The sequence below is a fragment of the Vidua chalybeata genome, chromosome 5, assembly GCF_026979565.1.
Source record: "Vidua chalybeata isolate OUT-0048 chromosome 5, bVidCha1 merged haplotype, whole genome shotgun sequence".
In the NCBI taxonomy this organism is placed as follows: Eukaryota; Metazoa; Chordata; class Aves; order Passeriformes; family Viduidae; genus Vidua; species Vidua chalybeata.
In genome coordinates, this window is record NC_071534.1 from 66052182 (window position 1) to 66068851 (window position 16670).

The 16670-nt window shown below is 43.6% G+C and overlaps 1 protein-coding gene across 3 annotated transcripts in view; it reads right to left on the reverse strand.

The window, feature by feature from the left end:
- Window positions 1-16670, reverse strand: part of CAMK1D (calcium/calmodulin dependent protein kinase ID) — a 207892-nt gene that overhangs the window by 12227 nt on the left and 178995 nt on the right. For all 3 annotated transcript variants that reach the window (XM_053942987.1, XM_053942986.1, XM_053942985.1), the window contains exons 7-8: window positions 10204-10316; window positions 8425-8503 (exon numbers count right to left, since the gene is read on the reverse strand). In XM_053942987.1, the coding sequence (XP_053798962.1) occupies window positions 8425-8503; window positions 10204-10316 (192 nt within the window). The remainder of the gene's footprint in view (window positions 1-8424; window positions 8504-10203; window positions 10317-16670) is intronic.

A 16670-nucleotide genomic window follows, 5' to 3' on the forward strand; every position in this document is an offset into this window, starting at 1 on the left:
TGTTTGCACTGGAGATTTTCCTGCCACCCTGCAACGTACATAGTCATTCATCATGATTAATGTAGATTTACAGTAAAGCAGAGACATGGACACTCATTGAAGCAGCACAGGCTGCACAAAGAGCTTAAGCTGAGCAATACTTAACCTAAAATAATTGATTGATCTTGCATAGTTTATTTAACAGATAAAGACACGTTCAAATCTTCACTAAACTCTGTTATTTCAAGGGGATTTTATTGATTCATTCACCTCCTCAAGGCATGAGATCTGTTGGAAGAGCAGGCACTGCAGTGAACTGATGTTGGGCCATGTGCTGGGGTAATTAGTGCCATCTAATGTAGGTGATGCAAGGAGGCAAATATTGCCTTGTATGTGATCCTTTCAGAATTAATTTTTTAGCCACAGTGTTGAAAAACAATGTGCATTAGCAATAAAAAATTATAAGAAATTTAATAATCCACCAGGACCAGTGTCTCCCAGTCTGAGGAGATTCAGCAGGATAATCAGAAGGTCTGGGGGACTCAGGAGTCATCTAGTCCTTCTGCCCACCCCAGCTCTGTTAAAATAATTTTGACAAATATTTGACAAACCACTCTCTAAAGATCTTGGAAAGATGGAGACTCTCAGGCAACCTATTCCAGTGCCTCACTATCTCCTAGAAGACATGGAAAATAGTTTATTCCCTTTGTCTTTGAAGCATCCTTTCACATATTTGAAGACTGTTATCATGACTTCTCTCAGTCTTCTCTTCTCTAGACTAAACAAACTGGTTCTTTCACTGTTTCTTCATAACTCATGTTTTCTAATCCTCTGATCTAGTGAGCTCCTCTGGACTTTCTCCAACTAGTCCACATTTTCTTTTGAGGGTGGCACCCAAACTTTCTCTGTTTTCCAACTAAGGCAGCAGAATGGCAGCATTGCTTTGTGCTTTTAAAAGAAAAAAACCCTCTGCTTACATACCCCAGCCTGCTGCTTCCATTTATGTGTCCTGTGCATTGGAGACACCCCTTTCGCTTTACCCAGATCATTCCAAACTTCTTCTAAGGACATGCTGCTTTTTCTGCCTTCATGTCCTTGGCACATCTAAGTGCTGAGACCAGCCTTCTCCAAATTGCTGCCTGCCTTCCAGCTGCCAACAATCTCCCAGGATCTTCATCAGTGAGATGAGAGGAATGTCTTCCCCTTGGGAGGAAGGACTAAATCCTCATGTTCCAAGAGTGGAGATACCCCAATCTCATCCTGCTGCACCTGAGCTCATCTCTGTTGGGTTATTCAAGAGTCCTGGAGCCAGCAGAATTGTGGGCAGGAAGGAGCAGGGCTCACCCAGCTGGGAAGGGCCCTCTCTCACTGCCATGGAGCCTCTGCCTCAAGCAGACAGAAGAACTGGGCAAAGCACAGCTCCCAAATGGCACCTGACTTCTTCTCTTGGCTCCCTGTGCTGTTGATAGAGAAAGGGAGGTGTTTGGCTGAAAACTGGATGATCTTCAGATCTTTGTTTGAAGATGATTCCTTCTGATCACCTTTCCCACCGACAGCAAGGCAAGTTGGATTTCCTGGATTTCCCACTGGGGCCAGGTGACAAAATCTTTGTGAGACACTATCTGGTTTATCATATTCACTGTTCCATCCTCTGTCCTGCACAGTGAATATTGCCAGGCTCAGCACAGACCCTGATGGATCCCAAGCAGTCCACACTCCCAGGTGGGTCCTAGCAGAGTTTCCTGGTGGGAGTGTAAACTTCATGACTAGTCAGAGTCACTCCAAAATGTCTTGAGCACTCTGCTCTGTCCAAGAGCACCTCCTTGGTGAAGAGAGATGCCCTCAGCACACACCAGCTGGGAGCATTGGCTGTCACACTACAGATCTCAGAAGAAACTACAAGCCAAATCAACCCTTCAGTAACTGATCAAAGAGACTAGGACAGAAAATTCACTTGCACTTGCAAAGGACATTTTTCCACCAAAGCTAATGATGCATTTTGCTTTACAAACAAGTTGGTTAACAAACTCTATAAGAAGTGATCCTGTTGCCCACCTGTCAAATCTTATTTTGGAAACATAGATAGAACAAGTTCTTGAGGCATGATGCCCTTGCAAGCTCTTCCAGAAGATTGTTCTTGCCAGTTTCCACAAGGATTTGAAAATACATTTTTGTAATATGAAGCTTTTGATTGGGCGTGTAGCTCCAGTAGAGGCTATTTTTTTATTATTATTATTTTTAGTTTAGGGATCATTTTCTGCAATGCTGGTGGTTTCAATAAGAAACTGCTGGTTCCAATAGTTCACAAACTGCCTTCTACCACCCCTAACTCTATGTTCACTATGCAATTCTTGTAATTCCAGGAAAAAAGTCTTGCTATTTGGGTTTTTTCCAGATAGGCAGAAGATTATTTGTTTACTTCACAAGGGGATGGACAGGCATCCTATGAAGCCCTCAGATGCTACAGCAGTGGAACCATCTTACATCTTAGGTCTTTTCAGCAACATTAGCACCTTGCAGATGATAGTTTCTAATCAGAGCAAAATAACAGCACTGCTGGGGCTAATTTAGTGCAGCAGGAGCTGTTCAAACACGTGCTGGTATGCTGAATGGTGTGGCTCAGAATGCAGCCTCAGCTGCCAAAGCTGGGAGTGGGATTGTTCTCCAAGACGCCTTTGAAGAACTACCCTGTTAATCCTGGGATGCTGTAACATGAGCACTGTGCTTTCAGACTGTATTTTGCACTTGGAGGGTTTTGTAACTTTTATGAAATACTCGTGGAATTATAGTGTTTATAGTATAGTTTTACTTCTAGGAAAACAAGAGCAATGTTATCATCCCTTTGCTGTTGGTGCTTTGCTGGAGATGTGGGGGTTTCAGGACACGAAGAGGTGGAGGTGAGCAGGGAGAAGTCACATGTTTTGTATCTCAGCTGGTAGATATGAACAATGAGATATGCTTTGGGCACACAGATCTACTCTGTGGTGGCTATCATGAGCATCCTCACATCTATATCATAAACATATATATCTATATCTATAAACATATTTAATCATGAACTTTAGTTTCCTTATTGAGAAGAAAAAGAATGAAATTAATAGATACTGGTTTTAGTGCATTTAAAATTTCCCTTCCACATTTCCTTAGCTCTCCAAGTCCACAGGCTATAAACCATTTCATTTTTCCTTTTAGGACAAAAATATCTTAGTATTTTTCTTTTTTTCTTTTTTTCTCCCTCCCTCTCTAGCACAACATATACTTTGCCTCTAGAAATCAGCTCAATTTTCACTGAGAAACTGCTATCAACTTAAGCTAATCAGACTGATAGTTATCTAGTCTTGAACAATAGTTTCTGGCTTTGCAGTTAACTTTGAAATTAACTATGTCAGCTCTGAAGTTTTTTTTTTTTTCACCAACTGTTCTACTTGGCCCAATATAAGACATTGCTTCTACCTACCACACACATACACAAAAATAAAATTAAACAAATCAGAACAGTGCATCATCTGTTATCCTGCTGAGCATCACCCAGAACCAAGCAAGGACTGATTAGTCTAAGTGAGACCTGGATTTTCTATCAGCATTCCCATTTTTGCAGCAGCTGAAAGCAGCTGCATCCTAACAATGCTTTGGGGAACTTCATGTTGAAGCTGGTTTTACATCCAGTTGTAAATATATAACTGTCTCAATGCACAGAATTGGATACCAAGAGACCAAGACTGATGGCTCCCCATCCCAAACACATCCACTGAATCTAAGAAGGGTATTTCTCATGAATAACCATAGCAAAAATCTAATCCTGCACATGAGAGGAATCTAATCTAATGATCAAATATTATTTCATAGTATTTAATTTATTTTAGCTCTCTAGCTGACTTCAAACTTATCACACCAATTTATCTGGCCATACCACTTCTAAGCTTTGAGAGGAACCTCCAACAAAGACAAAACCAGCAAATTTCCTTTTGGACAGTTCTTCATTAGCATGCTACAAGCAAATGTCTCTCTCATCCTCCCTGCCCACAACTGCAGGCAGAGCCTTTCATCTACCACTATTTTCTGAACCTTCCTTCTTAAGGCAGCCAACTCAAATGCTGTGCTGGCCAAAAAGTGCTTGGAAATACTTCTGAGTATGATGACAGGAAACATGGAGTTAGCTGTAATGGATAACGCTGAGGGATCATAACTCTTCTCTATGTACGCACAAAAACACACATCCATGCATGTATATAAATACACACACACACTGTATCAGTGATGTTCCAAAATAAATAGAGTGTGGGGATGAACTCGATAAGAGTTTGATTTAATGTTGTAAACATCAGCAATTCCCTTCAGGAAGGCCTTTTCACACTTCAAACAATATTGTCTGAGAACTGAGCTCTTTGTAAACCATGTCCTTTCCCTGGGTGGAAATTATTATCTGGCTTGTGCTCTCTGGCACATAATAAACACTTGGGGTCATGGACACAATTTGCAGAGGCTCAGTCCTTGCCAGAGCTTTGTGATTCCTTGGTGTAGGCGTGGCTGGATGTTGGCATATCCCAAGGATCCTCTCTCCCTTTGCACAAGCAGTGGGGAAAGGCCAGGACCACACTCTGACCTGCAGACACTGGGGTCTAACTGGTGCCACAAGCTCCTTCTCCCTTCTACAGTCTATGTATTTACAATCTCTATATGGAGATAATTAATCCATCATCCTTTAATTTAGATGCCCCAAATTGCCTTTGATGCCATAAGTGTGTTCAGCGCACAGCTTTAAATCCCATTTTAAGTTAACTTCGTTAATGCATGACAGAGTAAATAAATTCATGGCAGCCCTTCTAACTTCTGTATTAGCTTCCTAACTGCTGGTCCTCACCCTCTGAGTATTGTTTTCTTTCCCTCCCTGGAGGCTGAATTTGGCTCTGCAGGTCTTAGTTTGACCTGATGGGGAGCACACTTCGATAATCCTTGTAGGTCCCTTCCACCTCAGGATATTCTGTGTTTCTGTGAGTCTACAGCAGGAATAAACAGGTCCTCAGGTTTCTGCAGCTCCCCCCTAACCACTGCAGACTGAGCCACTGCCCTAAACAGGATGTGGGTTCTGACATGGCAATATATTTAATAAACTTAATTGCTGTCTTTAATATGAGCCAGGGAAACATTAAAATGTATCAAGCTGCAGCAAAATCACCCCATTCTTTTGTTACCTTCATTTTCCATGTCCTTTTTGAAAAGTCACAGTGGGAAAAGCTAAGCAGAACATTGCACCTTTGCAACACCCCATAAACAGTGCAAACCTCACTGAAAGATACATTATAAAACAAATAACTTTTCCAGTGGAAAACATAAGTCACCTGTATTTTAAACTGGAGAAATCTGTATAAATGGACACGCAGGGGTGGAGTCATTATACCAACAAGTCTCACATTTTGTACTGTTTCTGCTATCATACTTCACTGCAACTATTAGCCTTCTTTTCTGCCAGCTCTGAGTTTAACATACCATCCCCCTGCCAAGGCCATTTGATTATAAATAGCAAGACATCACGTAAATGCAGGCATGTGGCGAGCAGATACACTGCAGAAAAGTGGGCCATTGGGAAGAAGTATTGACTTTTTTTAGGGTCTGATCCTGTGCAAACATTTAGTCACGCGGATAGCTGTCTGTTCTGGAGTAGTTTCCCAAAATTCAAAGATATTATTAACCTTAAAGGCACAAATGTAATATCTTGCAAGATCCGGTTCCTGCAAGCCCTGTTTGGAAGGTTTTAATGAAAACACAGTGATTAAAATAAAAAGTGTGTTTTAGAATCAGTTTGTTCTTCACAAATACTACATATTGAAACAACAAAATCTCATGGCCAGGTAGCCATGTCATGCCCAGTCAACTACTTTTAGCACAATCAGATTATAAAAAATGTGCTAATTATTCATGATTCGATAGATTTCTTCCTAATTTGTGAGGATCTCAATGATCTGATACTGTGTAGGAAGACTTCACAGGAGGAAGACAAAGGTAAAGCTGGAAAATGTTACTACATAGAGCCACCTCACCATATATATGTTCATTATCTACCATTTGCACAGCAATAGTGACCCAGGGAGGCCTGTGTTCTGCTGGTCAAACAAGGAGACAAACCCCAACTCCCACTGAAGTCTGGCAAAACTCCCATTAGCCTCAGTGGAATTAGGATTTCACTTCTTGAGAGCTCTAGGGTTCAAAGATGCTTCTCCAGTTATGTTGCTTGTGCAGACAAGAAAAAATACCTTTTATGAGATGCCATCAAGGGCTGCTTGCAGGGCAAGCACTCTGCAAAAGCATGTAATTTATGGGACCACTTCAGCCTGCTCTGATCATCTCTTCCCACTAAGCCAACAGCTTTAGGTACCTCTGTCCTTCTGATAACACACAAAGATGCTCTCTTGGCACCATGGGAGGTGATGTAGCCAGGGGGAATGTGTGCTGAGAAATCCATGCTCGTCTGAAAAGGGGGTGTGGGATGATACAAAAGCTGTGGTAGCCTCTCTCTGCTGGCTGCAGATGTGTACCCCTGTCTCCAGCTGCTGCAACACTGAATGCAACCATGAGACAGAGGAACTCAGGCCTGCAGCTGCTGGAAACTTAAATACACCCGGGTTGAGAGAAGGACACAGCTGACCACTGACACAAAGCACAGAACTCTCTTCTTCCTCCACTGAAAAAGCTTTCCCTCCCTTCGAGGAGAAGGAAAGGATGTCACTGCCACAGATGTAATGGCAAGAATGAGAAAAGAAACAGTAAAACCCTCACTATTTCCTGACATAAGGAATCTGGGTGGAAAATGCTCCTTGAGCAATGCTTTGGCAAAAGGAGATCCTATCACTAACTCCAAAATAACATCTGGGTGAGCAGCCATGATTACCCAAAAAGTCATTTATCACTACAGGATCCAAACCCTCCAAAACAAATCACTGCACAGCTCTGCAGAGAGGTCCATAACTGCGGTGCCCGTGTTACAGGAAGCTCTTCAGAGCAAGGGGGAATGAGACATGGAGCATTGTTCATGAGCACACTGGGGAGGACAGGGGCAGGTCTGAAGCCATAGCTTTGGAAACCTCCATGCTTTTGCTTTTTGTCCTGTAATCCCCTGGCATGTGTTGTTGCTGTGTCAAAGGGAGGTGGATTCAGGGCGTGGAGTGCCAACATGGTGAATATTTTCGGCCTCCCTTCTGCTGTGCCATTTGCATGTCTGACATTTCAAAGGCTGACCCTGAGATGTGCTGGGAGCTGTGTCAGAACCTGAAGTCTTGAAAATGAACCACTGGATGGCAAAGTCAGCCTGGCAGAAAAGACCCCCTGCCACAGAAACAGGGAAAAACCTTTTTTTGGGGGGGTTGTTTTTAAGTGGAAAATTAGATTCTGTGGAAAATAGTACGAATTATGTAGCAGTCTGTGAGTTTCCATTGGCCCTTGGCCATGACATGCAAAAGAAAAAAACAAAACCGCACAAAAAAAGGAATGAAAACACTTTTTATCATTTTGTTCCTTTCAGAGGGCCCAGAAGCTGTGTGTATTACAAGTGCCACGTTTCTTTGTTGCACTCCAGCCACCAACACAGATGTAGCAGGGCCAGAAGCTGGATGCTTACATTTTGTGTATCTTGGATGTAAGGCTTTGGAAAATCTGTCTCTGAGTTGTACAAATGGTCACCTCACTCCCTGCTGGGAGTTGCATTCTCATTGTTTATTCTTTATTCCTAATACTGACTTGTTTAATTTCCTGAGGCTCAGGTCAGTATAATTTAGAACCAGTTTTGGATTTTTTTTTCATCTCTCAAAAGTGGGATTTCATGTCTCAAATTTCCTTTTTTGTCACACAGACAATGGAAAAAGGAAGTGGCATTTGGGGCAATTGTGATAGTATAAAAACAAAGTGTAATGCACACCTGGGGTGAAAATGTCATGCCATTAACTCTTTTCTGTTGCAGCTATTATAACATCAAAAATAATGCTTCACCTTGCTTATATAATGTCCCCTACCCTAAAAGAGTTAGATCCAGAGCCCATGTGTGGGTGCAGCTGGTAGTGTGGGCTGATGCTCTCAGTCACTCAGGGCTGGTCAAAAGTACATGAGTCACCCTTGTCCCAGCTACACAAACCTTGGGTAACGCTGATGAAGTCACTCATATGCAAAGGCATCGTTCAAACTCAAAGCACTTTAATCATTTTGGCACATCCCACTGCTGCACTACAGTCAACATACATAACTCAGCATTTTACTAATCCTTACACAGGTCGGTGCATGAGATTAAAGTCCATTGCAGTTTTCCAGGAAAATCTGGAGGACAAAGGCAGGGATTAAAAGCACAGAGTTACGTAGTAGAGGTCGGTACAATATGTGACAGAAAAATAATTTCCATGCAGGAATGTAAAAAGGTGCTCTGTGTCCTGAGGGTTTCTCAGAGCACTGAGTGCTGCTTACCAAGGGTGCCGTGCTGCTTGCTCACAGGTGTATCTTTTATTAGGGTCCTTCTCCATCAAATTCCGAATGAAGTCTTTAGCTGCAAAAAAAAAGGAGAAAATTATTGAAAGCAATAGAGTTGATGCCATATTCAACAGCCCTTGATCAGGCTACCAATTGCCATCTGGCCACACCACAAGAAAACAGCCCTGGGTCATTTATTAGTATAGATAGAACCAAAGTGACTTAGGACCAAATCCAACCTATTTAGTGTACCAGATAAAAGCTGAAGGCATCTACTCCTGCAGGTATATTTAGGAGTGGGATGGATAATTCAGAGTCAGCAGAGTACAACTCTGCCAGCTCTAGGGTCTCTGGTCAGCTGCATCATCTTAGTGGTCTGAATGTGGCCACATGCACAGGATGTGCTGGTCAGCTGAGTGGAGAGGGAGGAGGTGAGATGCCACAGTAAGAGGAGCTTCACATTGCTCATTCCAAGCAGTCACACACGTGAACAGCTGTGAGGACATGTTGCCTGTTCAAGAGGAATTCAGCAAGGAAAATGGACTCCCTGGAGCAGGATGCAGTGTATTTTTAATCGACATTATAATGGAAGGAACGGAGATTGCAGCGTGGCGTGCATCCAGGAGTTTCAGGACAGTGTAGCTGAAGGAGCCACAGCAAAGCCAAATATGGCAGGAAAATCTGTGTGCTGATTTAGGTGATGGACTTTCCCCCACAAGGCAGAAGGGTCTGCCAGCAGACCTTCATATTTTCCTCTGAAAATCCTTATTAGTTTAAAAAAACTTCTCATCACATATATTTTTGAGCAATCCATCATAATGATATCTGGACTGAAGATGTAAGCAGCATAAAATGTTGCTCTGTGTGGAGATAAGAGAATATATAATCATCTTGGTAATAAAAACACTCAATTTTTATCTCCCCAGCCTCAATCAGTAGCACTAATAAATCAGAAAACTGTATTTATAGAGATATTTTTATGTGATGGAATATTCCTAGAATTCATTTCTTCTTCTGCATGAATTTGCAGATATTTCCCTGGGTTGGACAGAGCAAGGACACTGGGCTTGGGTGACCTCTTGGAGACTAAACAGTGTGTCAGGGACACATGTAGGTGCAGGGCTGAATGTCCCCTGCTGTCACCCCTAGACATGGACCCACGCTGGAGCCAGAAGCCCTTAGGAACATCTGCCTGTAACACATTTGGGGTATCTGCCCCTCTGCCAGGCAGACTGGAGCAGGGACAGGCGGGTACTGTGGGCTGAATGTCTCCTGCACTGGGTGGGGAACATCCACCCACGTGGACAGTCCTTCCAGTTTCTGGATCTGCTTACCCGCCTCATTTGAAAGCCATTAATTTCTTGCTTTTTTGCTGGACTGACTGAGGATTTGCTTTGGAGCTGCAGTGAAGTGTCAGCAACAGAGCCAAATTAGTTTGCCACCTTATTATTAATAACACATTAACAATATGCTTTTCATTGGGACACAATGAAGAAATTAAGCTGCTTTTTCTTCTTGGGAGTCTTCTGCCATTTTTATCTGCTGTTTGAGCTATGTTTTAGTGCTTTTTGTGTGACTGACAGACCTAATTTGTCTCCTGCAGAAACAAACTCTCATGACTATTTGAGCCAAAAGAAATGCACATTCCCACTGGTGTTCAGTTAAAAGAACCTCTGCACGTGATGGAGGGTGCATTTTCATGCCCAGAGGGGGATGCATGCAATAGGCACAGATGCATGCATGGCTGTTGCAATTTAAAGAGCAGTAGCTACTTACCAGACTCAGAGATGTCATCCCAGTATGGAGAGTCAAACTCATACTCTGCCTTAAGGATTTGCTCAAAGAGTTTGGAGTCGTTTTCATCATAGAAAGGGGGATATCCACAGAGCCTGATGGAGAACAAGAAAAGAGAGAGGTGACCACTGGACCCATCTCTGTCCAGAAGGTAAGAAGGAGGGAGAGAGAAGGAGGAGAAACTCTCACTTAAGTCTTGCCCCAGTAAGATTTCAAGCAGGCAAGTGCTACCATGAGAGAAGTTTCTTCGGGGACATGTAAAGCCACTTCTGTTTGGCACTGCCCTGGACAAAGTGGAATTCTGCCTGGAAGCGTGGTGCTGTTGACCCCATGCTGACTCATGCAGATATCCTGGCCTCTCTCTGCATGCTTTTGAGTGTTTAACCAGAGGAATAGTTTTATTACACAGACATGACCCCTGCCATCCTCTCCTGTACAAGTGCTAAGAGGAGATTTCATGAGCTAAACCCTACATCCACAGAGCATCAGTCCCTCCAATCCCTCAGCACATCCAGAAGACCTGGTGCAAAGCAGGACAAGGAGCCCTGCAGAGCTTTCAGGCAGAGAGCATAATGCATCTGCAGGATGTGCTGGGCTCTGTGTCCCCAGGCACAGTGAGGAGGATGCCCAGGAGCCCATGCACCTCTGCAGCAGAGCTTGCACAGGCTGCACATGGATCTGCTGCTGCTGCTGCAGACGCAGGGAGAGCCTCTCCCTTTCTCACTCCTGCAAGTGATTTTGCTGACCACATCCAATTGCCTGCCTTGCCTGAGGCTAACAACAGTCCTGTCCTGGTTTTCAGTGTTTATAATCAGACTTCTCAGAAAACCCAGCCCCAGGACAAGCAGGGCATTGAACATTATTTGCCTAGTTTGAGCTAATACATTCAGGGTGCACCCTCCCAGTGCTGCAGAGCAGGACATCCACGATACTGAGGCAGGGCTGGATGTGGGAAAGCACATCTAGCACTGCATTAAGCAAGTGCAGTGATAAAACTCGTGTGTCAGAGATCCCTCACACCCAGCTGGTGCTGCAGGCAGTATTCTGTCCCATTCTGCACAGACATGCCAGCAGAGACAACCCTTCTTCAAGTTTTAACACCAGTGTTGCTAAGTGCCACATTTACCTCTGAGGCTGGCCCAAGGTTTTAGCAAACCCATCCTGCTCACAGCTAAACAGCCCTTCCTGCCTCTGTGTAGAGATGATACATTTTTTTTCCTCTTATCACTGATCTGTGTTCTAAATCATTCTTTCACATACTATGCTAGTAGAAAAATGATGTTTTTCCTACAGTTTTTTTTAAACTCTGAATCAATCAACCTCAATACAGCATTTAATTGGAGAGAGCCAGCCATTACAAACAGACTGTAGATCTAGCTCAGAAACAGCAGCAGAGCAAGGGGGGGAAACTGCAAGAAATGAAATACTTGAGTTATTTATAACCCAAAGCCAGCCAGCTGCCCTGGAGGTTATTTGAACCAACTCAACACTTGAGGGTGAAAGGAGCAATGTTTTTGCTAGCTCTGAAGAGCCAGTGTGCTTGATAAATAATTTAAATATTGAGATGTTGATCTGCATCACAACCACACTGACCCAGGAGAACTCTACTGAAATTTGCAGCATGATAATGAACCAGCTGTGGTTCAGCTGGACCAGAAATCTCTCTCTTTATCTCAGAGAGCAGATGAGCCAGTCCTCATTTGTGTCCCACTGGCTGACTGCTGTTATCAAACCAGTAAGATAACCTCATGCCAGACAAGCCTGTATGTCCAGAGCAGGACTGTGCACCTACTTGATGGGCACGTGCTTGTGCGTGGGGCTGGGTGCTCCTGTTGGAAATCCTGTGTGCACGTGGTGTATCAGAAGGGTCCCTAAAAATGCTGAATTTAAGCATATGCCAAAAAAACCACTATGTACACGGACAACAGAGGAAAACATCTGGTAGCTTAATGAAGAGACTGGATCCACAATCAGTGTCCAGCTGTACTGGTATCTGTGAAGAGCTTATAAATTACTTCTTTTAGTGTAATAATTGTCAGTGCTCACATCCCACAGTCTTGGGGTGGGATGCACATGAACTGATTTTCTCCTTCCTCCTCTTTTGTCACAACCCACAAGACTTTGGGTGCTTTACTGAGGGGAAATGATGGAGCTGACAACACTGGCACTGCAACTGGTGGGATGAGCACTGGGGTATAGATGCCCAGGTTGGAGAAAAAGAAAACAGAAAAAAAAGGAGAAAGAAAAAACAAGAAAAAAAAAAGAAAAAAGAAGAAAAGAAAAAGAAAAAGAAAAAAGAAAAAAGAAAAAAGAAAAAAGAAAAAAGAAGAAAAAAAAAAAAAAAAAAGGAGAAAAAAAGAAAAAAGAAAAAAGAAAAAAAGAAAAAAAAAAAAAAGAAAAAAGAAAAAAGAAAAAAGAAGAAAAAAGAAGAAAAAAAAGAAGAAAAAAGAAGAAAAAAGGGAAAAGGAAAAAAAGAAAAGAACCCCCCCCCCAGAAAAAACCAAACACTTGAAGCCATTGCTTTGTCCCCTCCTCCCTGTGAGACTCAGGGGGCTGCATTTAAGAAGCCTGACAGCCCTTCATTAATTTCTTGCCTTCCTCAGCACTTTCCTTAGACAAACCCAAAGTGCTCCAATAAAGCATTTTAAGGCGAGCAGACAGTGCTGTGCATGCTGAGGCACTGGCAGGCTGCTCTGGAGAGAGAAATAACTCTCTTCAAATGTGCACTGTACTAATTACCTTGGCAAAGGTACAAGAGCACAAGTTGGGACTGCTGTGGTTTATACACCCTTGTGGCAGCAAAAGGTAGGAGCAAAGTGCTAAGCAGCACAGAGCTGGAGGGCAACAACCCTGCAAGGGGGGAGCACAGAGACATGGGTCTCAGCAAGAACCCCAGCCTCTCCAGAGGCTTTCAGTCCAGCTCCTCTGCATGGCTGGAGTATCTGCACGTCTGGGGGATCAGCCTCTGCGTCCAGGAGGTCACTGCAGCCCCTGTTGATGCACGAGGAGAGACAGGGTGATGCAGGGGGGTACCAGAACTGCCAGGAGCTGGGCACAGGGCAGAAAACAGCCTCTTTTGGCACAGCTTTTCCCTTGCTAGGAAGAGGTTGAGAAGTGCTAGTTGCTACTACAGGTCATGGGTGGGGAGATCCCCCCCAGATCAGCCCTTGCCTGAGAGCTGAGTGAGCCCAGGGCAAGGACTGATCCTGGCTTGGCCAAGGATGGGATAAACATCCTACAAAGGGGGATGCAAGGATGTTCCTCTGGGAGGCAAATCAATGAGGACCTACACCAGAAAGCAGGTGAGAAGGGAGCAAGCTCTGTAGGTCAGAAGAAGTGGCATGTGGGAGGGGAACACTGGGGCACCCTGGCACAGGGATGAGAGCCAAAATATAGGTATTTTATGTACAGCTTTGCAGTCCTCTCCCTTAAAAACAGAGCTTAGGAAGACATGGAAGTTTTAATGTTACTTAAGGTTTAACATTATTGGCTTTGCAGAGGGGATGGGAAAGCCCCAGCAAATCAGCCTATCTTGCAATTTATGGCTGGAGGAAATCTTGCTGGACTTCCAGCAACTGGGCCACTTTCCAAAGTCCATAATGAGATTTTTGGTTAATTCTTACAAAATCAACATCCCACCAACTTAATTTCCATCTGCTAGGACATTTCTGTGTGAATAAAATGACCTCACTATCAGAGGTTCTGCTGCTTTTCTTCAGATATGCAGAAATACAAAAATAACCCCTCTGTCTTCGATGTGAAAAAATCCTGCACTGTCCTGGGGGAGTTTCAGGCAACTATTAGTTGTCATCATTTCCTTGCAGTTTCACCAAATAAAAGGTTTTCAGAATTATTTAGCAACCTTATCACATAAGCAACAGATTTTCCCCTAAACTCCTATTCCCAGTCTTGCCTTAAAAATAATGGGATGCAGATAAGAAAAACACAGGTGGATGTACAAGAGAAAGATATTGCCAGAAGCCATTTCTAAAAGTGATCCTGAGAGCACAAGAGGAATAGCAGGAACATTTTGCCTTCACCAGGCAGAGAAAGCAAACCCCTGCAAGATCCCATTACATATTGGGGGGATACTAAAGGCTAAATAACTCATTCACATGGTCAGTGTCCAGTCTGTAACACAAGAGGCCCCAGGGTTAGTTTTACAATTTTACAGTTAGATCAAAACAAAGAATTTAGTAGCTGCTCAAAGACCTGAGATGTATGGTGTGGGAAGTCATCCAAGTGCTATTTATAGGGATAAAGACATGTATTTCTTCTGTATATTTTGGGAACAGTCCCTCATATTGGCTGACACTGGTGTCCCCACAAAGCTGTGGACAAGGACATATCAGCATAGGGAATCATAGACAAATTAAGAAGCAAGCAACAAGGAATGATCATTTGGGGCTGTTTTCCCAAGTTAGCTGAGTTTTCCTGAGCAACCCAAAATGCCTTATCCTCTGCCACCACTGTTTCTCCTTCCAGTGCTGAACAAGTAAGTTATTCCTCACTTTTTTGCTTAGGCTTGTGTGTGATGCAAAGCAGGAAAGATGACTGACCACTTTTTCCCAATGGATGACTCCTAGGGTGATGGTGGAAACTTCTTTTGGCATAATATACTTTGCACTGTCCCTGGTTAATCCTTCCATACAAACATCACTGATGATTCATGCACATCTACTTGAAAATCAAAAGCAGCTCAGCAGCAAAGTGTGAAAGTATGATCCAAGATTTATCTCCAGATAGGCAATTGTTTATAAACAATAACAAACCAGTAACTCACTGTCCAAACAGTGAATGGAAACAGAAGAAAATTCAAGGCAAAATGTGTTTGACCTATTGCAGAAGACTATGAATAACCATGGGCTGAGGATGAGCATTCTGTGCCCCCAGGTTATTTTCCAGCTTCAAAACATGATTTTCTATTTTTTGCATAAATTAACTTAATCTTCTCTAGATAAGGTATGCATGTGATCAGTATTTTAGTTCCCCAAGCTTTTATAATCCCTTATCTGACCCAGAAAGGCCCCAGATCCAGCTTCTGGGAATCCAGTGAAGTCTCTTGCTCTTCTTATGCTCTATATTTTAAAGCTGGACACATTATCAAAACTACCTTGTGATAAGTGGAAGGCTGAGCTCAACAGTGAGGCTGTTTCAAATTGAGAAATACTGCAACTGGAATAACAGGAAATTTCAGGCTCTAAAATTAGTTTTTGTGAATAATGACTTCTCATGCAAAACAGGTTTTGATAAAAACTCCACTGGTGGGGCCTCTGCAATCTGGCTGTCATTAAGGAGAAGCATTACAGACTGGCACTGAAACAGAAGTGTTCTTTCCCAAGACATCCTTGCATATCACGGAAACAAATATTCTCTACAGCATTGGTGCCACAGAAACAGTTTGTTCTTCCAGTGTCATAAACTGAGGGCTCTCAAGTGAGACTGAGCTTGGGTCTGGAGGCACTCAAACCACTTGCAGTAATATTAGTTCAAAGCATCTTTAATTTATGCCTGACTTCTGTGCTGGTTTCCTTTGAGTTTCCATCTTCTTAAATGACAACAGTCTGTCCGGAGTGGCAGTGAGGATCTGTGGGAGAGGTGAGGAGATGAAGCAGGATGTTGTGCTTGGATTGCCATATGCAAAAATGCATCTCCAGCTGGTTTAGGCATGTGCAAGTAGCTCCAGCTGTGCTGATTGTGGAGCTGGAAATGGCATATCCGAATGGGTGCAGCGACATATTGGAGCTAGTATCTCCTGCTCAGGGCAGGTTTAACTCCCAGCATTCCACCAGGTCATTGTGCTGCTGGTCCTTGTGGCATCTCAGTGCCATGTCACACTGGGAGCCCCTGCTGGCACTGCTGCCTCTGGTGGTATAGCACTGCTGAGGCCACAAACCTACGTGCTAAACCCATGCCCATCACCAGCAGTATCAGACATCCCACCAGGGATAATTTCCTGCAGCTTAGGGGAGGACCCTCCTCCTCCTCCCTCTCTTTTTACTGTATTCCAGACATTCACTTTCTTAAGACATCTGCAACTTCTGGCTATTCCTGGAAGCAAGGATGACATCCAGACCAAGACTAGGACACGTGAGATGTGGGCTGGGTTTCTAAGATCACATTGCACTCAGCAGAGATGGAGTCGAGGGAGGCTGGAGAGTGATGTAAATGTACCACAAAGCAGATGAATCCACGCTGTGGAAGCAGGGTTCTGAGCAGGGAGCAGGGTGTGACCCAGTCACCTCAGCACGAGCATCTGGTGCTGTTTGACATGGTCCACAGTCTTGGGCTTGGATCCAGCTGCCTCTCCAGATGGAAGGTCTCTGCAATGTGTGACATTTTCCAAATCCATGTGGCTGCCCTGGACCCCCCAGCATGGCACTAAATGTACAAGTTTAGGCAACTGAACAGCCCACCCTGGTGAAATGGCTGCTTGCATCCACTCAGGC